Here is a 22,828-nt window from a genome sequence, read left to right as displayed (position 1 = left end):
AGTGAGAGTGAGAGAGAGAGAGAGAGAGAGAGGGGGGAGGAAGAGAGAGGAGGAGGGAGAGAGAGGGGGAGGGGGCTCGAACCAACCAACCAGAAAGAGAGAGAGTCCTTGATTGCCCAGTGCTGTCAGCTCCCCCCACCCTCCAGCAAAATGAAGACTGAACTGATCTGGACCCTGGTCTGGGTCTTGATCTGGGTCCTGGTTGATGTGAACATGGAGCAGCAGAGGTTGTGCTGATGGGAAGCCAGTGAGGGATCCGGCACCGTCTCATCCAGACTGCTGATCTGCAGAGGAGACAGATCAGAGCAGTGAGCAAATTGAAAGGTTGTTAAAGGCCAAAGGTCACAGCAGCTGATTCAGTGTGTGTGTCACTGAGTCCAGATCCCATCCAGAGACTGACAGCACCAATGAATGAGGTCTCCTCAGCGTAATGTGTGTGAGTCCAGAACCTGGTTTAGCTTATCGGTCTGTGCCGTAGACCTCCATTGTTGTCCACCAACTATAAAATACACAGCAGGGAGCCACCAAAGCTAAATGAGGCGTTCAGGTTCAGACCTGATCCAGACCAGATCCAGACCTGATCCAGACTTGATCCAGACCTGATCCAGACCTCCACATTCAGATCACACACTCAGCCTCGCCGTCTGAGCCTTTTTGTGCGCAAAGTGATAAAAGTGGTCAGAACACAGGAACAAACCTTCATCTTCACGTTTCAGACTGGAAACACTGACACGACTTCACCGACACACAGGAAGTGAGACAGGGTTTTCACAGTAACGCCGCTCCAGTCTTCTGGGGACTGAGGCCTTCGCGGCTCTGAGGGGTGGACCGAGTCTGGGCTGAGAAACAACCAGACGAGGAAGGAACAGAGAGACGAGTAGAGGAGGAGAGAGGACGGAGATGAAGTCATTTTATTGCGAGGAGGAGAAGAAGAGGAGCAAGAGGAAGAGGAGAGACGTCTGCAGGCAGAGGAGGAGAAAAGAGGAGACTCACAAAAACAGAAGAGAGGAGCAGACGATGAGGAGCAGAAAGCTGGACAGATAAATAACGAAGGAAAGAGTGAAAAGAGAATTTAAGAAAAAAGAAAAACATCACAGGAGGAGAAGAAACAACGGAGGACTGATGACGAGGAGGATGAAGAGCTGGTGAGTGAACGTCTCCTCGACTTGTAATCTCCTTAAAAAAAAAAAAAAAAAGAAAAATCATCCTCATCTTCATCAATACACGATCAATACATGGAGCTGCTCTCCAATAGCAACAATAATCAAACTAATAATACTGAACTCAATAAGTAAAAAGTGCAGCTGTGTCTGAAATAAAAAGCAGACAGTTCAATTTAAATGAGGGGGGATTTTTTTTTTAATGTCCAAATACTTTTATTTGCTTGACATTTTAAAGATCATCTTTAACTTTAAATCTTTGATGTCATTTTATTTGGGTGAATTTCTTTTATGTTATTTAATATTTTATGTTGATTTGAGTTTTTTCTCCTGTGTTTTTCCAGAGGTCACATTTTGAGGACGACGCCACATCTGACTGATATTTTATGTTTGACCTGAAACATTTAAAGATCTTGAGGAGCCGTAAATTCAGCCGGAGCGTCTCTGTCGTCGTCTGCAGACAAATCTGAAAACATAAATGTTTCACACACACAAAGAGAAACAGCAAATAAATATTTTACAGGTTCTTCACTTGGTTCTGTGTTTAACTGTTTCCTGGGATTTTGTAATGAAACAATAAAATGAGGACAATTTGAGCAGAATATGGAGAAAAGAATAAAATGTCAGAAGAGAAAAGAGTTTGATGAATAAAATCTCAGATGTGACGAGACACACAGGAGTTAATATCAGGGCTGAGTGTTACAGGTGATGGGCCGAGAAGTCAAAGTGATGTTAAACTGAGCTCAGGCCGCAGAAACAGAGGAACTCTTGTTTTTATTTCAATTTGCACGGAGGCGGCTCGAGCTGCAGCTGCTTCAGGATTTGATCTCATTTACATGAAGAGAAACTCGGTTACATCCAGCTGCTGCTTTAAAACTCGATCCATCGGCTGCAGGTGATCAATCCTCCCACGCTCACACTGACGTGATGAATCGTCTTTACTTTTCACACCTTTAGATGTGAATTTCATTATTCTGGATTTGACCTGGTTTTAGTTTCCCTCCGTGGTTCAAGCCCTAAAATCGAGTGTTTTCTCAATGAGGTTCTGTATGGGTCAACGAGGCGAACGGAGGGAAGATTAAATTCCCCCTGAACCCGAGGCTCCACATTAAAACATTTAAACTCCAATTAAATCATAATTCAGAAGCTCTTTAGTGTAACACAGTTTGTTTTTTCTGGTGCAGGAGAAAAGGCTCTTTGAGATTTAATTTTGCTTTTCAATTTCAAACCCTGTCATTTTTCTCACATTACACAGAAATACCTGATGCAGTAAATGTTAAAATGAGCTGCTTTAAATTTACTGTCAGCGTTTATGTCGTCGTTCTTGTTTCTGTGTTACATTTTATAATTGTACATTTGCAAACTGACTCTATTAAATAAATGAAGGATCATTTTATTTGAAATAATTTTATAATCAATTATTTGTTGGACTGAATTTATAACCTTAATTAGCATCTGTCTTGTTAATATAAAATAATTAATATTTATAATTTATAGCATCAATGATTATTAAACAGATTCAGGTTTTATTTTCTTTGAATTCTTGTTTTTTCCTGCAGTTTATCATGTGATTTACAGACAAGTCGACGGCAGCGCCGCACAGTGTGTCTGTGTGTGTGCTAAATTGCTGCCTCTTTATTGTGTGTCAAGTGGTTCCTTTTGTGTGCACGACACAGCGACACACACACACACGCACACACACACACGCACGCACACACACACACACACGCACATTTGCATTTAAATAGCGACATCACCCGGCGTTCACGGCAGCACACCACTGGGTTTCCCACATGTCACAGCAAAGTCAGACAGGCCAGCTGTCACACACACACACACACACACACACACACACCCACACACACACACACACACACACACACACACACACACACACACACACACACACACACACACACACACAGAACAGCATTTAAACTGTGTTATTCTCCATAGTGTACATCACTACATGTGAGGCTGAAGCTTTAGGTTTAGGGTTACGTTAGGCCGAGGTTAGGATTAGGAAAAAGGTGGTCATGGCATTTAGTGAAGTACAGTGGCCCCTGGGGCCAAACCTGACATACAGTGTGTAGTAATAATAACAATAACAATAATAATAATGCACATCTTAAATGAGGGGGTCAAACCCTGAGCATTTCACACGCTGGACAGCTGTATTCTGTAAATCACTGAGCATTGCATTGTGGGATTATCAGTAGTGCACCTGCCATTAACCCTGGTTCTGTTAGACTGCAGAGGTTCTAGGAACATGTTTACAGGCTCTGCACCCAGACACCACCACAAACACACAACAACAAACAAACTACACGGTGCGTTACACAGCGACCGACGCTGGACACGGATCAGAAGGAGTTTCCACATTTGTACTTTCTGAGGACATTTCTGCACCATGAGGACTTGTCGGCCGTACGACGGCACGTCACCTGGTCCTCACGGCTTCTACAGGCTGTTTGAGGACTCAGATGTAGCTCCAGGGTTCAGGTTAAAACCAGGTGTAGGGCAGGGGTTAATGTAAGAGGCTGTGTTATGTTTTATGGCAGTGAGGGGCCTCACAGAGATGGGAAGAATAATGTGTGTGTTGGTCTTTGTGTGGCTGTGTTGCAGTCCCCGGGTCCCTCAGCTCCACTTTGTCCTCTGTGATAAACTGGCTCTGGATCAGCTCTTTGTTCTTTGTTCCGACAGCCTGGACTCGACCTGATCTAAGTCCCCGGACTCTCAACACTTCCAGGAGTCTCCAGGATTCTCTCGATTATTCCAGGACCCCTCTGATGTCTTTTCAAGGTCAAGTGTGTGCAGGAGGCACAGCCAGAAACCAGCGGATCAGAACCTGATCCTGACCAGCTTGCTTGTAGCTTTCGGGTTTCCCTGTTTCGGTTTGTTAGTTGTCCTTTTGTTGTTAGACTTTCTGTAGGACTCTACAGCTTTTTGTGGGTTTTGTGTTTCTGTGTAATTTGGCAACTACATATCTGGATATTACAGCTTCACTTGGGGGGTTGCAGGTCTTTACTTGGTACTGTTAAGGTTTTCATTAGTTTTTGTAGTAATTTTGTGTTTTAATAGTTTTTGTACAGCTTTGAGGGGACTTGTGTAATTATTGGTATTTCAGTTTTTATACTTTTGCTTTTCCTGTTGATGTTTCTCTGGAGTTGTTCTCTTGTTTGTAGGTTTTTCAGATTTTTGTCATTGTCCTTGCACCATTTTCTAGTGTTTGCAAATTTGTTTGTTTTGTTCATGTGTTCATCACACACGCGCACGCACGCACGCACGCACACACACACGGCGTGACACGTGTGAGGAGTCACTGAGCATATCGGCGTGGAGACAGATTTACATACTGGTCCCTCAGTGGGGCGTCCGAGGACCACGTCACATGACCCCTACAGAGAGCGAGAGAGGGCTGGTTCCTACGGGACTCGTCCAGAGTCGCCCCGTGTCACTGCCCCTGTTTTAGTTTCTGTCTAAAAGCCAAAGTGAAAAAGCTTCTTCTTCCTCTGCTGACACAACTGGACCCGACTGGGTCTCAGCGAACACTTTGTGAGGCACAACAGAGAGCGGGTCCTGGTTTCTATTAACATGATGAAGGCGGTTTTGCTGTTTTCAGCTGTGGAGTGTGGACAGTGACGATAAGTGACCAACATGAAACTGGGGCAGCAGAACATCCTGTGGATTCACACCAATGAGACGAACAACAAAATATTCAAAAAATAAAAGCTGGAAAAGTTTAGGAGGAAATTATTATGAAAAGATCAACACACACACACACACACACACACACACACACACACACACACACACACACACACACACACACACAGAGTCACTGATCAGTTTCTCTGCTGAACTTTGGTTTATTCTGTTTCATTCAGAAAAAACAACTACCTTATATACTTCTAATTTGAAGTACTTTATATACCGCCGGGTAGCTGACGTTAACTACCTTATATACTTCTAATTTGAAGTACTTTATATACCGCCGGGTAGCTGACGTTAACTACCTTATATACTTCTAATTTGAAGTACTTTATATACCGCCGGGTAGCTGACGTTAACTACCTTATATACTTCTAATTTGAAGTACTTTATATACCGCTGGGTAGCTGACGTTAACTACCTTATATACTTCTAATTTGAAGTACTTTATGTACCGCCGGGTAGCTGACGTTAACTACCTTATATACTTCTAATTTGAAGTACTTTATGTACCGCCGGGTAGCTGACGTTAACTACCTTATATACTTCTAATTTGAAGTACTTTATATACCGCCAGGTAGCTGACGTTAACTACCTCATGTACTTCTAATTTGTAGTACTTTATATACCGCCGGGTAGCTGACGTTAACTACCTTATATACTTCTAATTTGAAGTACTTTATGTACCGCCGGGTAGCTGACGTTAACTACCTTATATACTTCTAATTTGAAGTACTTTATATACCGCCGGGTAGCTGACGTTAACTACCTTATATACTTCTAATTTGAAGTACTTTATATACCGCCGGGTAGCTGACGTTAACTACCTTATATACTTCTAATTTGAAGTACTTTATATACCGCCGGGTAGCTGACGTTAACTACCTTATATACTTCTAATTTGAAGTACTTTATATACCGCTGGGTAGCTGACGTTAACTACCTTATATACTTCTAATTTGAAGTACTTTATGTACCGCCGGGTAGCTGACGTTAACTACCTTATATACTTCTAATTTGAAGTACTTTATGTACCGCCGGGTAGCTGACGTTAACTACCTTATATACTTCTAATTTGAAGTACTTTATATACCGCTGGTAGCTGACGTTAACTACCTTATATACTTCTAATTAAGTACTTTATGTACCGCCGGGTAGCTGACGTTAACTACCTTATATACTTCTAATTTGAAGTACTTTATGTACCGCCGGGTAGCTGACGTTAACTACCTTATATACTTCTAATTTGAAGTACTTTATATACCGCCAGGTAGCTGACGTTAACTACCTCATGTACTTCTAATTTGTAGTACTTTATATACCGCCGGGTAGCTGACGTTAACTACCTTATATACTTCTAATTTGAAGTACTTTATGTACCGCCGGGTAGCTGACGTTAACTACCTTATATACTTCTAATTTGAAGTACTTTATATACCGCCGGGTAGCTGACGTTAACTACCTTATATACTTCTAATTTGAAATTTTACTTTATTACCGCCAGGTTAGCTGCCGTTAACTACCTATATACTTCTAATTTGACAGTACTTATATTACGTGGTAGCTGACGTTAAACTACCTATATACTTCTAATTTGAATTACTTTATGTACCGCCGGGGTAGTGACTGTTTCAAACTACCTTTATACTTCTAATTTGAATACTTTATGTACCGCCGGGTAGCGGACGTTAGCTTACTTATCTACTTCTAATTTGCAGTACTTTATATACGCCAGGAGCTGACTGTAACACCTCATGTACTTCTAATTTGTAGTCGTACTTTATATACCGCCGGGAGCTGACGTTTAAACTACCTTATATACTTCTAATTTGAAGTACTGTTATGTACCGCCGGGTAGCTGACGTAACTACCTTATATACTTCTAATTTGAAGTACTTTATATACCGCCAGGTAGCTGACGTTAACTACCTCATGTACTTCTAATTTGTAGTACTTTATATACCGCCGGGTAGCTGACGTTAACTACCTTATATACTTCTAATTTGAAGTACTTTATGTACCGCCGGGTAGCTGACGTTAACTACCTTATATACTTCTAATTTGAAGTACTTTATATACCGCCGGGTAGCTGATGTTAACCACCTTATCTTGGGAATTTCCCACCAGGGATCAATAAAGTTTGATGATCACAGTGTACTTAACTCCAGTACTTCAAGGAAAGTACTGCATTACTTTGCACCATGATCACAGTGCAGTGCTACATAAATGAATTTTTAAAAAAATCACTATGACAACAGGAAGTTGAAGAAATATGACACAGGAAATGGTTCAGTCTGAAGCATCTAAACACTGAACTAAATCTGTTTATACTGGTTTGATTTTTGTTCTGTGTCAGTTCGTCGCTTCAAACTGTTGCTCTAATTCTTTTTCCACCTGGTGCACAGGTAAACTTTCTCACCTGAGAAACTAAAGTGAGACTTCAGACTTTATTTGCATTTACACAAAAACAGTTTGACATCCAGTGTGAAAACATAATAATCAGCGTGATGACAGTGAAGTACTCCAGTAGTATTACTGCTATGGTACTGTGAATATCTGTGGAACCACAGCTCCACCAACAGGACAAGGACAAAACTGCACTTAGAGCACAGGAGCTGCACAGTTTTATTACTGATGAGTCCTTTTCAGGAAGAGCTATATTGAAATGTTGACACACTGTTTGTATTCATTAATTATTATTGTTTTTTACAGTATTTCATATTTGATTTACAGCTGTTAGTTTTCAGTGAGTAAATGCTTCATAGCAAACTGTCCACAAAGCTCCCTCTTCAGTGTGAAACAGGTTCATGTCCTTTTTAACTAGGCGGAAAAAAATAAAGTATATTTTACAATAGGAATATAAATTCTAGTCCTGAGCAGCCACCAGGTTTGTATGAAAGTAGATTTAATTTCAGTATACACAGTAAAGAGAAAATGTTTCAGAAAAAAATGTCTATACATCATTTTCAATGTTTCTGTGAAAGGCTGCCAATTTAGTTCCATTTCAAAAAATTCTTCCAAAAACATTTCAAATTAATTTGTCACAAAAACCTCAAACTTCAACTACAAACTGTTTTTTTTCTAGATTTTTATCTGCAATTATTGCAGAAATTTCATCCAGAAGCTAAAATAAAATTACTTTCTGCAGTATTTCTGAAAGAAAACTCTGAACGACCCTTTAAATATTAATGTTACGACTTTGTCTAAAAACCTGAATTCACATTTCCCCAATTTGCTTTCAGAATCACTAAAAATACTCTGAACATTTACTACAGTAACAGTAGAAGTACCACAGTATACAGTATCTTATATACTGTACTTTATATACTTCTGGGTAGTGATGGAGACTGACAGACTTTATCTCTGAAAGAATCTGATGTCACTTTCAATCTGACTCCCCAATGGACCAACCATAACGAGCCAATCAATTAACTTCAATTAAACCTTAATTAACTTCAATTAACTCCAGACACACACACAGACACACACAGACACACATAGACACAGACACAGACACACATAGACACAGACACAGACACAGACACACACACACACACACACACACACACAGACTCCTCAGGGATGAGCAGCGTCGTTTTTTTCTCTCGGCTGCAGACTGACAGGAAATCAATGAAGCCTTTGTCTCCTCCTCCTCCTCCCAGATTCACTCTGATGATCAGTGACACTTTAATCATGACAGGAAGCTGCTCCTAATGAGCATCACTCGGTTACCACGACAACCACCGGCAAGATTCTGATTGATTCTGTGCCTTGCTCAAGGGAACTCTTGTCGCCTCCTCTGACTTTGCTTCTGTTTTCTTCTCGTTTTTTCTCTTCGACTTTGAGCTGAACTTGTTTTTTCATTGATTTCCTGAGTCTGTGTTTGTTTGAGGACAAAGTTTGGTTCATTTCAAGACATTTTTGCAGCGTGAGCCCATGTTGGTCAGTCCTCATTCATTCAAAGGCCTGTTTGAGGCCTGTCCCTGTTCTTTGTATGTGGCTCAACAGATGTGGATGTTCTCATCGTGGAGCAGCATTTCCTGTCATGTCGGTTCTTCAAACACACCTGAGTGATGGATTACAGAAGCTGGATTCAATCATCTGGGGTAACCACGTGCTCTCGTGGTTGTTGACAAGTCCATACATATCGATTATCGAAACCATGATCAGCAGCAGAAGAAGAACTGCTGCTGGAGGAACATGAAGATTTAAAGAAATTCATATACAAGGCAACTCTGCAAAAACTGCCAAAATGCAGAAAGAGGGAGGCAAAAAGTATCTGAGAAATGAAATGTGCAACTGTTCATTTCAGCCCTTCCGGTCGCCACAGCTGCATATCTTATCCTCTGCACTGACATGACAGCAGATCTGTCATTTCTATACCTCTGCATCCAACTGAGCAAGAACACACACAACTAGAACCTGGGAACTATCCATCCAACATCTATACCCCCTTAGTCCTAACCAGGGTCCCAGGGATCTGCTGGAGCCTGTCCCAGCTCTCTTTGGGTGAAAGGCAGGGGTCCACCCTGGACAGGTCCCCAGTCCATCACATATAGACAAACAACCTGGGAACTAGTGAAAGTAAAATACAAGAGTGTTCCACACGCAGGTGTGTACTTTAATCTGCACAAACACTGTGTGTATCAGACAAATTCAACTGGGGGCGTCATCATGTTTCAGGTTTTTTATCACAAAACATTTTGGTCAAACTTTGAGATGTTGAGATGTAGAACAGGTAAAACGAGTTAATATGTGTGGGGGACGCACACGCTGTGCTCGTGAACACGTAAACATGTGAGTGTTGTGTTCGCTGGGTAAAACACCTGGAGCACAGTCTTACCCTGAGTCCAGGTAAACAGCAGCAGCCACAAGGAAGGAGGAACCCAAGTCCGCCACAGGTGATACATCCTCAACAGATCACACAGAAACGGGACTCGAGACCGGATGTGGGAGACAGGTGTGCTGGAAGTGGCTGGAGAGGAAATGACGTAAGAAAAATGAAAAACGGGGGAGCAACATGTAAAAATGCGTGGACGCCACGTGCAGACAATCTTCAGTGTCGTTACCTGTAACACCTGGTCAGTCCACGCCCAGACCCCCCTTAATTGACACTCATGTCACACTCCAACCAATTCAGCCTCTGATTGGTGGGTTGGGTTATCAATCACGCGGCTGTCAATCAAAGTCACCGGAGCTGAAACAACCGAAAGATTCAAATTTCGTTAGTTCAGCATCATTTGCCAGAATCGTTGTATTGATGCATTAGGGCCCAGTGTTTTTCTGCCGATTGATCAGATACTTACAAGGAAATCATGTAAAAAGGGACGTGAAAACAGCAAGTTGTGTTTCCGTGACACGTTTCTCCTTCTCCCTGTGGTTTCAGGGTGAAAAGAACAAAAGCAAAATAAGTCAGATCTGCTCATATATTCAGAACTTGCTCCATGAAGAATTCATCGAGGACAAACGAGAACAACGGCACTGCTCAGCAAAATAAAAGCCTTTACAAATGTCACTCAAGAACCGAAAACAGGCTTTTAATCTGACAGTTTCTCTTGTTTGAATTTTGATTTCTGGCACAGTTTCCTGTCAAGATGCTTCCACGCCGACGGCAACACCATCCCAGTTTTCTGTCAACACAGGAGAAAACTGATCCACTTTCACATTAGACAAACAGCAGCTGCAGGCTGCGAGAATAAACTCACACGAAGAAGAGGAGCTGCAGCCAAAGAGTTTCTGGGCCCCGGGGACAAAGATTTTCCGCTCAGAGTCTTTTAACATGAAGATCATATGAAACAAGTAGGGAGGCGAGGATGGACCGGGGGGTGCGTGAGGAGGGAGAGTGGAGGAGAACCGCAGGGACCAGACTCCTCCTGAAACAGCAGTTAGCACTCTGCCGACCTCCGCTCCCTCGTTCCCTCGACGGTTCCTTCGTGTTCTCTCGCTCCGTTTGCTCGAACACTTTCCAGTCGTTTAACGGCCCGTCCGGACACATCACCCACCCAACATCCATTCATCCATCCGTCCATCATCCATCCCTCCACCCACCCTCTCACCCATCCGTCGCTCATCCATCCGTCCATCATCCATCCCTCCATCATCCATCCATCTCTCCCCACAAACACCTCAAACCAACTCATTCAACTGATTTTACTACAAAACCAAAAGTGCATGTACTGACTGTACTTCAAGTAATAGTCCACACAGGTGAGGTACTTGTACTTTTGCTTCTACTTCTACTGCACGTTTACCTGCCAGCTGTGTTTAAAAATATCTTTTAAACTCTGTTTTATTTAACTTTTATTTAACTTTAAAAGATTTAAATTTCTTTTCAAGTCAGACCTGGAGCAGCTCTGATTAAATCATTAACTAAATCAGTAATTAATCCAACAATAATCCAAGTCGGAGATTAAAGTCCAGTAGAAACACAGTACAGTCAGATTCAATCGTCTGCCGCCACCTGCTGCTCACACACAGTTACTGCAGCGTCAAACTGACCCCGATGAGTTTGATCTTTTTTACTTTATTCTGAAACAAGGAGAAACCAGAAGATTTGTTTTTTTCTTCTGCTGCTTCAGTGATCTGAGTAAATTTATTTATAATTATTTTCATTTATTCTGAAATATAAACCTCAGCCACCAAACATCTCTGTGCTCATTCTGATTGGTTCGCTGCGCTTTGACGTCACATCATTTGAATTAGAAACAAAAGCGACCAACGTGACCTGTCACACAGCCATGCTTCCGGTTCAGTGTGGGACTTCAAAGTAAAATCATTACTATTTGTATTTAGCCTTGTTTGAAATTCGTTGTTTAATATTTTATTTTAATATCGATTGATTTTTTTGAATGTGTTTGCGTCTTTTTTGAATGTGTTTGTGTGAATGCGTCTTTATTAAAGGACAAAATTATATAAAATAAAAACGAATGCAAAGTTAAAACAGAGGAATAAGAATAAATATTGGATCATAAAGTAAAAACAAATCAGGTACCAATAATAATGAGAATTGGGTTGGCATGTGTACATTATTTAGTGAAATAAATGTAAACTCAGCAATATAATGTGTTCATATTATAGTTGATCAGTCGTCAACAATAGTAATGAATCCGACGCGCTGACATAAGGAGGAACACTTATTGTGAAAAACCGTGGCGGTGACGCACCGGATGTGTTGATGTGGTTGCTGTGAACTTAAAGTTCAACTGAAGGTCGGTCAACAACAGCAACAAGAGTTAGCCGTTAGCGGTTAGCACAAAGTTAAACAGTGTCCAGGTGGCAGCTTCCGGGCGCAGTTTGAATAGATCAGCGCGTCTGGGGATTATCCCATAATGCCAAAGTGCTAACCCGGATAGCTTAACTTCTAGGCTAATTGGACTGAAGTCAGTTAGCTGTTAGCTCCGTTAGCATGCAGTGCGCTAACGTCCTGAAGAAGCGGAGTTTGGAGCCGGACCTGGAGTCGTGGAGCTGCAGCGCGGTGAGATACCTGACTGATGATAATGATGCTTTTGATAATGAGCTAAATTAGTCTGATGATTATTAGTTAATCAATTAGTAGTGATGAGGAAGAGGATTGGTTTGTTTTCAGAAGCGGGTGTGTTTGGAGGCAGGTTGCCAGATGCCAACGGAAATGACTCGTTCTTCTGTGACCAACCAGCAACAAGAACAGCAGGTCAGTGCAGGTCGTCATGACGACCGCAGTCAACCTCAATAATTGATCAATAGATCCATTGCGATTGGATGAAATGTGTCATGGAGCGGTTACTGTGGTAACGTATGCATCATCACAGGTTGGTGCGGTCCGGCCCAGACCTGCTCAGCTGCTCTGTCCCAGGTGTCTCGGGGGAGAACCGGTGAGTGTGTGTGTGTGTGTCAGGAACCTGGGCAGCTGGAAACAGCTGCTGTGGACTCTAACCTATGACCCCAACACACCCCCTGCCGGTTTGCCACCTGTTTCCAGCTGTTGTGCAGAACTACTGCAGAACCATCTGTCGTACTCCGTATTTAAACGTGTTACTGATGGTTTGTGTTTTTCAGGGCCACATCAGCCACATTATGGGCCTGTGAGCTGATCCACGTCACTCCTGAACAGAGAGGAGGAGGAGGATGAAGATAAAGACAACCCCTCCAGGAACCCTGAGGCGTCCCCAAGTCATCCCTAAGAGTCCTGAAACCTCAGAAACACCAGAGACCGTCCTAAAAACCTCAAAAACATTAGAGACCGTCCTGACCTCCTGGGCATCTCTCAGCCATCACTGGTATTTCACACGCACTGAAAGGACCAATCAGGTGCCTTTTGTGGGGGGTCTCATTTAGTCTATTTTCTGTTCACATTCCTGCTGATGGTTTTCTGACCCGTTTGATATTTTACTTATTTCCAAAGCTGGAAGTTCAAGTTGCTACAGAGATGGTGCATGTTATCACATGACTTTTGGATTGACTGTTTGACAACACTGTTCAGCGGCGCATGTCTACGTTCACGAAGGCACCATCAGCAGGAATTTGATGTAAAGCTAAAACAAAAATTTAGCGTAACACTCCTTTAACACTGATTTGCAAGATCAGTAGAGTAAATTATAGATCCACCTCGCTGCCTCTCTCCTCCAATCAGATCATCTTCCTCCTCTCTTATCTCTGACTGGCTCTATTGAATGTTCCGGCAGTGGTTTGTCTGATGTGCACTGAACTCGTGAAATTTTATTCAAGTTAATGCTAACAAATCAATAATCAATCACTGAGCTGCCTCTAATCTAGTCATGAGACATTCACTGTCTGTGCCTGCAGACAGTAAAGGGCTATTGCACTGTTTTAATGAGCACTGACTGCAGCTTTTTACTGCTGATTCTGGAAATGGACTTATGGACATTTATCAGATAAACATTATTGATCCCACATGGAGGCTGTAAAACACCCCCCCACAGATAACCTGTCACGTTTTCCCTCCAGGCTGTGTGGGTGTGTCTGCACTAAGCTGTGCACTGAAGTAATAACTTGTGTGTTTATACGGTGCCTTTACCGCAAAGTGTTTCATCAACACGATTAAAAACAAAAAGTAAAATGTTTAACGATCTCTTATAGTTTACATATAACATTTAAAAGATGAACATTTTCCTGTCTCTAAGGTTCTTGACTTCCTGTAACAATAAACAGCAGCTGCACTTTAACTTTTAATGAAGAAAAAAATTATTTGTTAAATCTCACCGGCTTCTCTGCACAGAGATTCGTTTGAATAATTTAGAGGTGAAAGCTCAGTGAGTCAGTTTTTGATCTGCCCTTCATGTCACATGTTTACGAGTCAGACCGACTTTTTACTCCATCTCAGCAGCGTTTTTGTTGTCAGTGTAATTCTGCTTGAGATCAGACCTCAGATCTGTCGAGTTAATGTGTCAGACATGAAGCCACACACTGATCCAGGAAGAAAGAAAGAAATTGTGTTCATGAGAGCCTGAGATTGTTCTGTTTGAACAATTATATTTTTATCAGATTTTTATTTTTTGATGTAGTTTTTTTATCTGACCAATTACAGCGAAGTATTTGTACCACAGGCTAATTTCAAAATAAAATATCTGACAAAATAGCTGATGACTGATTTATTTGCAGGTTACAAAGGTGATATTTATGTTATATTATTAATAACTGCCAGTTTGTGCCATTATCTCACAAAATGTCATTCTTGCTGTAAAGTAAAGTGTTGGCCAATGGAAATACTCCAGTAAAAGTATTTAGTTACAGTTTTTTAGCAGATTCACGTTCCACATTGTAAAATCTGTTCAACCTGTTTATTGAAATCAAAGAGCAACACTTCACATCATGGCTGTGTCAAAAAATCCAACAAAGACAAATAAAGCAGAGCCATGCCCTCCTCAGTTCTCAGGTAGTTTTTGCTCTTTTAGCTGCCGGAGCTTCACCTGTTCAGGTAAAACAACAACACTGTCAGCGGATGTTTGAACACACCTGGAGCTGACAATTACTTTCATTCATCAATCTGCCAATTAGCTTTTTCACTGGCTCACTGATCAATTTACAAACACAGACAAGAGCCTGTTCAGACATTAAGAAGCAGAGCTCCAAGTCAACACCATGTCATTTATACATTTATCATCAATAATACACTTATGAGTTCTTTCATTAATCAATGTGACCAAGACCCAGAAGAGGACTATCACAAATTATTCATTCTGATCATCCATTAAAAAAAACAAAACTATTTGAAATAACTTCAGTTCTTTTCACACACTGAGAAATAATCCATTCAGAAACAGGCTAATTAATCATAAGGAAACACCTGAAGCTGCAGCCCTCAGTTTTCAGTCCACAGTGAAGTGGAGCCCAGAAGCAGTTATTGATCATGTTTCTATGGGTTATTGATAAGGATAAAAACAGTGACCCTACTGTCAGATGGCGCCCCCTGCTGGCTGCCAGGCTCACTGCTGCTCTTCACCGTGTAGATGACGCCGCTCGCCGTCTTCCTGCTTTCTGTCAACACACAGGTAGGGGTGGGGGGGGTTCATCACTGTTTGTGTAATACAAACTCATCTACAGTACTAGTACTCACTACTACTCAGAGTGTAGCACTTACCTGCGTGTAGTAGAACAGACCGACAAGTGGATGAAACTGCTTCTTTTGCGTCTCCGTCAGACAAACCAAACAACAAACCTCTGAGGAACTGGGTCAGGGCAACAGCAAGGTACTGCGTCTGTACACGCGCATGCAGAGCACTGCATATATATATGCAGCACTTGTCTGTACACAGAGTACTGCAGTATTACAGTAAACCACAGTACAAAGAAGGATACAGGTTGGTGATGTCATACGGACCTCTGAGCTCCAGAGCCTGAAGAGAGAGAGAAGGATCAGATGTACAGACCTGTGTGGATCAATACTTATCACTGACTGATCACTGACCTTCTCTGCAGCACTGGAAAGGATAACGTTCTGGAAAACACACAAAACTATGGGTTTATACTGAAAGGTGAACACGGTCTCAAGTTAAACCTGTGATGTCACAGCAGGACGTACCTTCCCTTTACAGGTGTCCATGAGGCTGAGGGCGTTGGCGATGGTGTAGCGTCTCATGCTGGCGTCTCTGATGGCTGCAGAGTATGACACCTCGAACGCCACCCCTCTGTCCACGGCCTGACCAATAGCAACCGACAAGTTTGTTTTTCTTTTCGGTGTGTTTCTACTAGTGCTACCCAGCAGCAACAACGAAAGTAACGACTCACCCCGCTGACCGGCGCCCTCTTGAAGAAGAAGGGAAGTTTCTCTGTGACGCAGATACAGATGATGTCGACGTCGTACAACATACAGGCTGCCTGCACACACATGCATTTTCAAAACGTTACTTCAGTGAAAGTACTTCATTCTCCAGCACTGCAGTGTGATTATATACGACTATTATATTATCACTGCAGCCTTCAGGTGTGAGCAGTCCTGGTTTAAGTGGGTGTGTAACATGAAACCTGCAGCTGTGTGTGTGTCAGTCAATCTCACGTGGAAAAGTTTCTCTGTGGTCGGCCGGACGGCGAGCAAGTCGAAGCTCCGATACTCCACAGCATTTGGCCTCTGTCTCTCACACACACACACACACACAGACACACAGACACAGACACACGCGCGCACACACACACACACACAGACACACAGACACAGACACACACACACAGATCCAGCTGTGAGCTCCTAAGCTGCCTCCATGCACAAGAACAACATCATTTGTGCGACGGTTAAATCGTTTCCTCCAAAGCTGCTCGGTTCACAGTTCTGGACCTTTTCACCGTCATCAATCATCAATAAAGCAGTTCATGGAGAAAATAATCTGTGATGAAAATGACGATCAGGGTCACGATCAACACTCACAAAATGACTGGAGTCTGACATCACCACCGTCAGCCTGTTCAGCACTCTGATTGGACGAGACCGACCCTGGCAGAGACAGACAGGTGTTAAGGTACTGACGGTGCAAACAGCCACCACCATCATCATCATCATCACCACCACTGTACCTGCACAATGGGCAGCCGATCAATCAGCTTATTGATCGGTGTTGGTGTGGGGATTTCCTGCAAACAAAGACAGACTTAAAGCACAGCTGAACAGCCTGCCCACATACTTTTGAAGTTTACTCTTGCATGTAAAAATGTATTGAGTCTATGAGTCTATTCCGCTCATCAATCACTCCACTGATAACTTGTCCACCGATTAGACAGCTTCCAGTTATTTTCTGCTTTCGACTAATATTTGCTACGGCACTGGCTCTTTTTGATTAATGAAAAACTATTTTTATTTTATAACTGAAACAGAAACAGAGTTGTGATTAGTGTTTGTGCTTTCCTGTGTTTGACTGTGTTCCTGAACGCAGCAAAGCAGGTGAGGATACTCACCTGTTTCTTTTTGGCTGTGGGTTCAAACACATAGTTGACTGCGACTGTGGAGAAACCGACTGTAAGAAGAGAACACACGTTAAAATAACCGATAGATTATTAGGTTATTGATCATTGTAACATTATTGGTTTCTGCTCATTTAACATCCGCAATCGATATTTGTTCTATCAGCGTAGAATGAATTAGATCTTCTCTCTCTGTGAGAACAGACACTCAATAAATACTAATAAACACCTGGGTCCCTGAGCTGCACCAGGTGTGTGCCGGGTTACCTGCACACAGGCAGAACTCTCAGCTCAGATGCTAAGAAGCTAAGATGCTAGCTTAGTGTGGGCCCGTTCAGCCGAACCTCATGTGTGAAACTCGGGATTTAAAGTGGACCGGGACCGGGACACTCACGGTGAGCCGCCGTCTCGACCAGACTCTGCAGGACGCGCTTATCCGCGGTGAAGCTCAGGTTCAGGTCCATAAACACCGACATAACGCCGCTGTTCAAAATGCCCCACGTGTGTGCAGCCTAACGGCCTGCTGGGTACTGTAGTCCGCTTCACGTTTTCTGGTTTCGTCTTAAGGGTCGGACCGCGCGATCACTTAATTATGACGTTTCGATCCTTTACAGTCAAATCAAATCTGGTTTAGTTGTTTTAGTTACCAAGCCAAAACCCCAAGTCTTCTTCACTTGTTTATTCGTGCTGCGTGCTGCCGGGGCCGGAAATACGTCAGCTACAAAAACAGAAAGAAGAAGAAGCAGCAGCCACAGCAAAGGTGAGCGGACAGGTACCTGATAGACACACACGGTTCTGCCGGTTATTCGTTAAAACACAGCACACACGCATTTGCTGTTTCGCGGATCATTTCCGGCCAAACACATTTCAAGACGTGATAGATTCACGATTCGCCCAGAGCCCAGTCAGACACTGCTGCGGTCCGACCGGGAGGGTCCTCCTGGACCATACGTGTCTGTCCAGTCCGACTGCGAGGGTTGGGGTCCTCCTGGACCATACGTGTCTGTCCAGTCCGACTGCGAGGGTTGGGGTCCTCCGAGACCATAAGTGTCTGTCCAGTCCGACTGCGAGGGTTGGGGTCCTCCGAGACCATAAGTGTCTGTCCAGTCCGACTGCGAGGGTTGGGGTCCTCCGAGACCATAAGTGTCTGTCCAGTCCGACTGCGAGGGTTGGGGTCCTCCTGGACCATAAGTGTCTGTCCAGTCCGACTGCGAGGGTTGGGGTCCTCCGAGACCATAAGTGTCTGTCCAGTCCGACTGCGAGGGTTGGGGTCCTCCGAGACCATAAGTGTCTGTCCAGTCCGACTGCGAGGGTTGGGGTCCTCCGAGACCATAAGTGTCTGTCCAGTCCGACTGCGAGGGTTGGGGTCCTCCGAGACCATAAGTGTCTGTCCAGTCCGACTGCGAGGGTTAGGGTCCTCCTGGACCATAAGTGTCTGTCCAGTCTGACTGCAATGGTTGGGGTCCTCCGAGACCATAAGTGTCTGTGCAGTCTGACTGCAATGGTTGGGGTCCTCCGAGACCATAAGTGTCTGTCCAGTCCGACTGCGAGGGTTAGGGTCCTCCTGGACCATAACTGTCTGTCCAGTCTTACTGCGAGGGTTAGGGTCCTCCTGGACTATAAGTGTCTGTCCAGATCTCTACTGGAAGGGTTAGGGCTAACTTAGCTAGGCTAACTGCTTCCCCCTCACGACTCCAGATCTGCACTGCTGTTTCCTGTCTGCATCAGAGCCAGTCCGGGTCAGTCCAGGTCATTACGGTGCCGGGCCATGTTGAGACCTCTGAGGAACCTCCTCTCTGCCACAAAATGTCTGCCATCCCGCTGCTGCTCAGGTTTCGTCTCCAGAATGAGGTTCAGAAACTCATGGCTAAGTGACTGATCAGAACACCTGATTGATTGATTGATTGATTAGAACGATTGATTGATTGATTGATTGATTGATTGATTAGAACGATTGATTGATTGATCAGATTGCTGTTCCTACCAGGTACCTGAACAGGTTGAAGGAAGATGATGAGGCGTGTGTTGCAGCCCTGCAGAACAGTCACATTTTCCTGTTCCACCGTTTGTCTCCTCTGCTGCAACGCACCGAGAGAGGAACCTTCAGACCCGCAGCACTGACCAGCTCTGGTACTGAACCACCGAACCAAAAGAAACCAGGCAGAGACTAAGAACCTCCTGCAGAACAACAGACTACAGACATATATAGTAGTTAAAGAACCTCAGAATCATAATCAGTAAAAAAAAAAGAAAGTCACTTTCAGAACCTCAGGTCAAGAACCTAACATCAGGCACAAACTTGCTTCATGTTCTAATACTCCTGATGTTTGATGTTCCAGATGTGCAGTTGATCCTGGAGAGACTCGGTTCAGACACATCCCTGCTGAATGAGTCGGTTCTGATCAGCTGTTCTGAACAGAGCCAGGCCCAGTTCTGTCTGGATGTCGGTAAGAACACGTCATAGGCACATTTTCGTTTGAACAGCATGATGAGATCCTGAATCCATTGGGCTGATGTTCTGGGGTTGTAGGAGAACTGGACCAAGCAGCAGTAGAAGAAGAGTGTGGTGGGAACTTCATCGACCTGAAGAAATCTTTGTTTTTGCTGACAGTAGCAGAGGCGCCTCTAGTGGCCAAGGTGAGGAACTACAACTGGACTCTGGTGGTTTCTGAGCTTCTGGTCTGATGAACTGGTCTTTGCATTCAGGGTCTGAAACCCTCCATTAGAGCTCAGTCATTTAGACTCATGCATTTATTTTGAAAGACACGCAGACACAGAAGTAGCTACAGGAAGTTTTTATCTGAAAGGCATCTTCATTTTAAAGCCGTGGTTCTCAACCCTGGTCCTCAAGGAACACTTCCCCCCTGTGTTACTGATTACTTGGATCAGGTGTGTTCCTTGAGGACAAGGGTGGGGAACCACTATTTTAAAGGATGAGTTCATCACACCTCTAAATATTCGACCACTGTCCATATGCTGATCCTGATCTGGTTTGTCTTGCAGGGTCAGGCTCTGCTGCGTTGGCATCAAACCAACAGGTTCTGCAGTTCTACAGGTCAACCAACCCGCCGCAACCAGGCAGGCAGTCAGAGAGTCTGCAGCAGCAACGGCATTGTGTACTATCCAAAGGTAAACCTGGTCCGAACCAGTTCTGAACCAGTTTCTAACCTTGACTGGTTTCACACTGGTCTGACTGGTTCTTCCCGGGCCTGTTGCAGATGTCTCCAGTGGTGATCGTCCTTGTGTCTGATGGGAAATGCTGTTTGTTGGGCCGACAGGCATCGTTTCCTCGGGGAATGTACAGCGCTCTGGCCGGCTTCTGTGACATGGGTCAGACTCAACTGTTGATCAGGTGTCTGCTCACCTGACTTCCTGTCTGTGCACCTGTTTAACCCACTTGTGCCTGTTGGTGTGTCCAGGTGAGTCTCTGGAGGAGACTGTGTACAGGGAGGTGGCGGAGGAGGTGGGCTTAGAGGTTCAGAGCATCTCCTACAGCTCCTCGCAGCACTGGCCGTTCCCTCAAAGCTCCTTCATGCTGGGCTGCCATGCTTCTGTTAGCCCCACCCACACCCAGGTGCAGTCCAAGACCCCTTCAGTGAAATATCCAGATTTTAAAGATACAAATTATATTAAATAATTATTTTTGTGATAAATAAAATTGAACAACAAAAATTAATGGTTGTGAAATAAGTAAGTAAAAGTAAGAAATATGAAAATGAAGTGGAAAGATCTGTAGCCTTAAATTATACACAACTTAAAGATTTTTCTGATTAAGAGACAAAGGATCATAAAAGAACTTAAATAGATAATTAGGGGAATTGAGAAGCCAATATTAAAGATTGATGCAGAACTTAACAGAAAAGTTCATTACTTATTTTGTAATTTGTTAACTAAGGTGTTTTATGGGATTTAGTTTATTAATTTAATTAAAAACATAAACTTTTGGACAAATTAAGGGATTTTAATATAACGTGTCACAGGACCTACCATTGAACCCTGAGAAACACTAGAGCTGCAGGTGAACAGGTAGGAGTATGACCTAAGAACAGGTCATGTGACCTGCTGTGCTGTTTCCTGTCCAGGTGAGGGTGGACCACACAGAACTGGAGGATGCTCGCTGGTTCAGTCTGGAGGAAATAATCTCTGCCCTGCGGGTCAAGACTCCGCCCAGGAAATGTGACCCCTCTGCCCTCTGGCTTCCACCCAAACACGCCCTCGCCAACCGCCTCATCGCAGAGTGGATGGACCAGCAGCAGCGCAGTGAAGGTGGAGCATAACGTCCAAACTTTACGGAGCTGTTAGCTTGTGTCATCTGGAATCATCTGGACCCACAATTCCCCTGAACTGGTCATTATATGTATCAGCTGCAAGTCTGTGCCCCCTCTCTATATAAGGGGGATATCAAGGTACATTAAAGCACTTGTGGCAGTTTCCTCCAAAAATCCTTGTCCAATCAGAGTCCATAAATCCACTCAGGAATAAGAGGAAACAGAGGCTGCAGAACTTCATTGAGAATCCTGCTGTTTTAAAGTTTCCTTCAGTGCCACAGTGATCCAGGGACAGTTGTCAGTGCACCCATGGGTTCACTGCAAACAGCAGACATTGCCTTGGGGAGTGTATTGAGTGACATTTCCACACGTGTCTGCTGATGAAGATGATGGGACGTGTTAGAAAGCTGCAGAACAGTGACTAAATGGACTTTACGTTAAAATTAGTTTAACAGAACATTTTTATTCTCAGTGTTCAGCGTCATGGTGCTTTAATCCGTCACTGCCCCCAGTCTGATTATGTATAATTAATATATTCCTAAAGTAACACTTATGTTTTATTTCTCCTCAGTTTGCTGAATAGTCTCACTGTAGTTATACTGTAAAACAGAAGAACTACCTCTGAGTCACATTTCAGATGTGAGTTTTACTCAAAAGGAGCTTCAATGTAAATCAAGAACAGTCTGTTTAGAATGAATGAAATCATCTTTGCTCCTTAAAAATCTGCCTGTGACATTTACAGTTGTTGATCTAATAAATTAAAATAATTGTAATTGATATTGTGTTACTGTTTAAAATCATGTGAACTGTGTTTTAAAGGTCTAGTTTATTTCCCAGACAAACAAAGTCAGTTAAGTTGTATTTTAACATTGACACGTTACAGAAATTTAATCCTGAAGAAACTTCACTATGATCGACAGTAACTCACTAATACCAACATCACACATAAAGGCTGACATGTGAAAGTCTGTGGTTTCAGACTGACCTGTGTAAAACAGCAGCAGCTCTGCTGAATTGATTTCACATAGAAAAGGGATTTTTCTCACCTGAGATTTTCTACATTTTTGCGTCACTGCCGCAGTTTGTTCAACACTGCGAAATTCGGCGCCGTAACTGCGTCAATTTGTGCATAAATATTTCAAATATTGTTATAATCAAGGATGAAACAAAGTCACGTCATGGTAGAATATACAATAATATATAAAATAAGGTATAAATACACAATAAATATGCTCGAACCAAACTGCGTCTGTTCATGTGTGACCTTGAACGCACCTCCACCCAAAAACCACCACAATAGGT

At 43.3% G+C, this 22,828-nt stretch overlaps 2 protein-coding genes and 1 long non-coding RNA gene across 4 annotated transcripts; 1 reads left to right on the top strand and 2 right to left on the bottom strand.

Annotated features, from left to right (window-relative positions):
• Positions 1 to 1,350: 1,350 nt before the first annotated feature.
• Positions 1,351 to 10,012, bottom strand: LOC113135903 (uncharacterized). Its single transcript, XR_003296213.1, has 3 exons — positions 9,941 to 10,012; positions 9,715 to 9,846; positions 1,351 to 1,626 (listed from the first exon to the last, which is right to left on the bottom strand). It is a non-coding gene; the product is annotated as an uncharacterized LOC113135903 (long non-coding RNA).
• A 4,431-nt stretch (positions 10,013 to 14,443) lies between these two features.
• rpp30 (ribonuclease P/MRP 30 subunit) lies at positions 14,444 to 17,980 on the bottom strand. Of its 2 annotated transcripts, XM_026315389.2 has the most exons (12): positions 17,653 to 17,977; positions 17,253 to 17,311; positions 16,875 to 16,931; positions 16,729 to 16,794; positions 16,363 to 16,434; positions 16,095 to 16,184; positions 15,889 to 16,005; positions 15,775 to 15,804; positions 15,666 to 15,703; positions 15,448 to 15,527; positions 15,261 to 15,344; positions 14,444 to 14,776 (listed from the first exon to the last, which is right to left on the bottom strand). In XM_026315389.2, exons 1-12 carry the CDS (start codon positions 17,732 to 17,734, stop codon positions 14,739 to 14,741), a joined length of 813 nt encoding a protein of 270 aa, XP_026171174.1. In that variant the 5' UTR covers positions 17,735 to 17,977; the 3' UTR covers positions 14,444 to 14,738. The 2 variants fall into 2 exon arrangements, 1 of the variants encoding a protein (XP_026171174.1); XR_003296169.2 differs by lacking the exon at positions 14,444 to 14,776 and having other exon boundaries at positions 15,448 to 15,565; positions 15,688 to 15,703; positions 17,653 to 17,980.
• Positions 17,830 to 22,303, top strand: nudt13 (nudix (nucleoside diphosphate linked moiety X)-type motif 13). The gene is made up of 9 exons (XM_026315388.2): positions 17,830 to 18,018; positions 18,957 to 19,109; positions 19,246 to 19,388; positions 19,598 to 19,705; positions 19,789 to 19,895; positions 20,262 to 20,387; positions 20,477 to 20,588; positions 20,678 to 20,832; positions 21,341 to 22,303. Exons 2-9 carry the CDS (start codon positions 19,027 to 19,029, stop codon positions 21,533 to 21,535), a joined length of 1,029 nt encoding a protein of 342 aa, XP_026171173.1. The 5' UTR covers positions 17,830 to 18,018; positions 18,957 to 19,026; the 3' UTR covers positions 21,536 to 22,303.
• Positions 22,304 to 22,828: the final 525 nt, after the last annotated feature.

This window comes from Mastacembelus armatus, chromosome 19, assembly GCF_900324485.2.
Source record: "Mastacembelus armatus chromosome 19, fMasArm1.2, whole genome shotgun sequence".
Classification (NCBI taxonomy): Eukaryota; Metazoa; Chordata; class Actinopteri; order Synbranchiformes; family Mastacembelidae; genus Mastacembelus; species Mastacembelus armatus.
This window is presented reverse-complemented; position numbering and strand designations above follow the sequence as displayed.

Excerpts from the sequence above, each read along its gene's own strand:
- rpp30 (XM_026315389.2), bottom strand. The coding sequence starts at position 17,734 with ATGTCGGTGTTTATGGACCTGAACCTGAGCTTCACCGCGGATAAGCGC. Across the intron at positions 16,435-16,728 it reads TGTCAGACTCCAGTCATTTT|AGGCCAAATGCTGTGGAGTA; the intron begins GTGAGTGTTGAT and ends TGTGAGAGACAG. Across the intron at positions 15,528-15,665 it reads CCGTATGACATCACCAACCT|AGGTTTGTTGTTTGGTTTGT; the intron begins GTATCCTTCTTT and ends CCAGTTCCTCAG.
- nudt13 (XM_026315388.2), top strand. The coding sequence starts at position 19,027 with ATGTTGAGACCTCTGAGGAACCTCCTCTCTGCCACAAAATGTCTGCCA. Across the intron at positions 20,589-20,677 it reads GGCCGGCTTCTGTGACATGG|GTGAGTCTCTGGAGGAGACT; the intron begins GTCAGACTCAAC and ends TGGTGTGTCCAG. Across the intron at positions 20,833-21,340 it reads TTAGCCCCACCCACACCCAG|GTGAGGGTGGACCACACAGA; the intron begins GTGCAGTCCAAG and ends TTTCCTGTCCAG.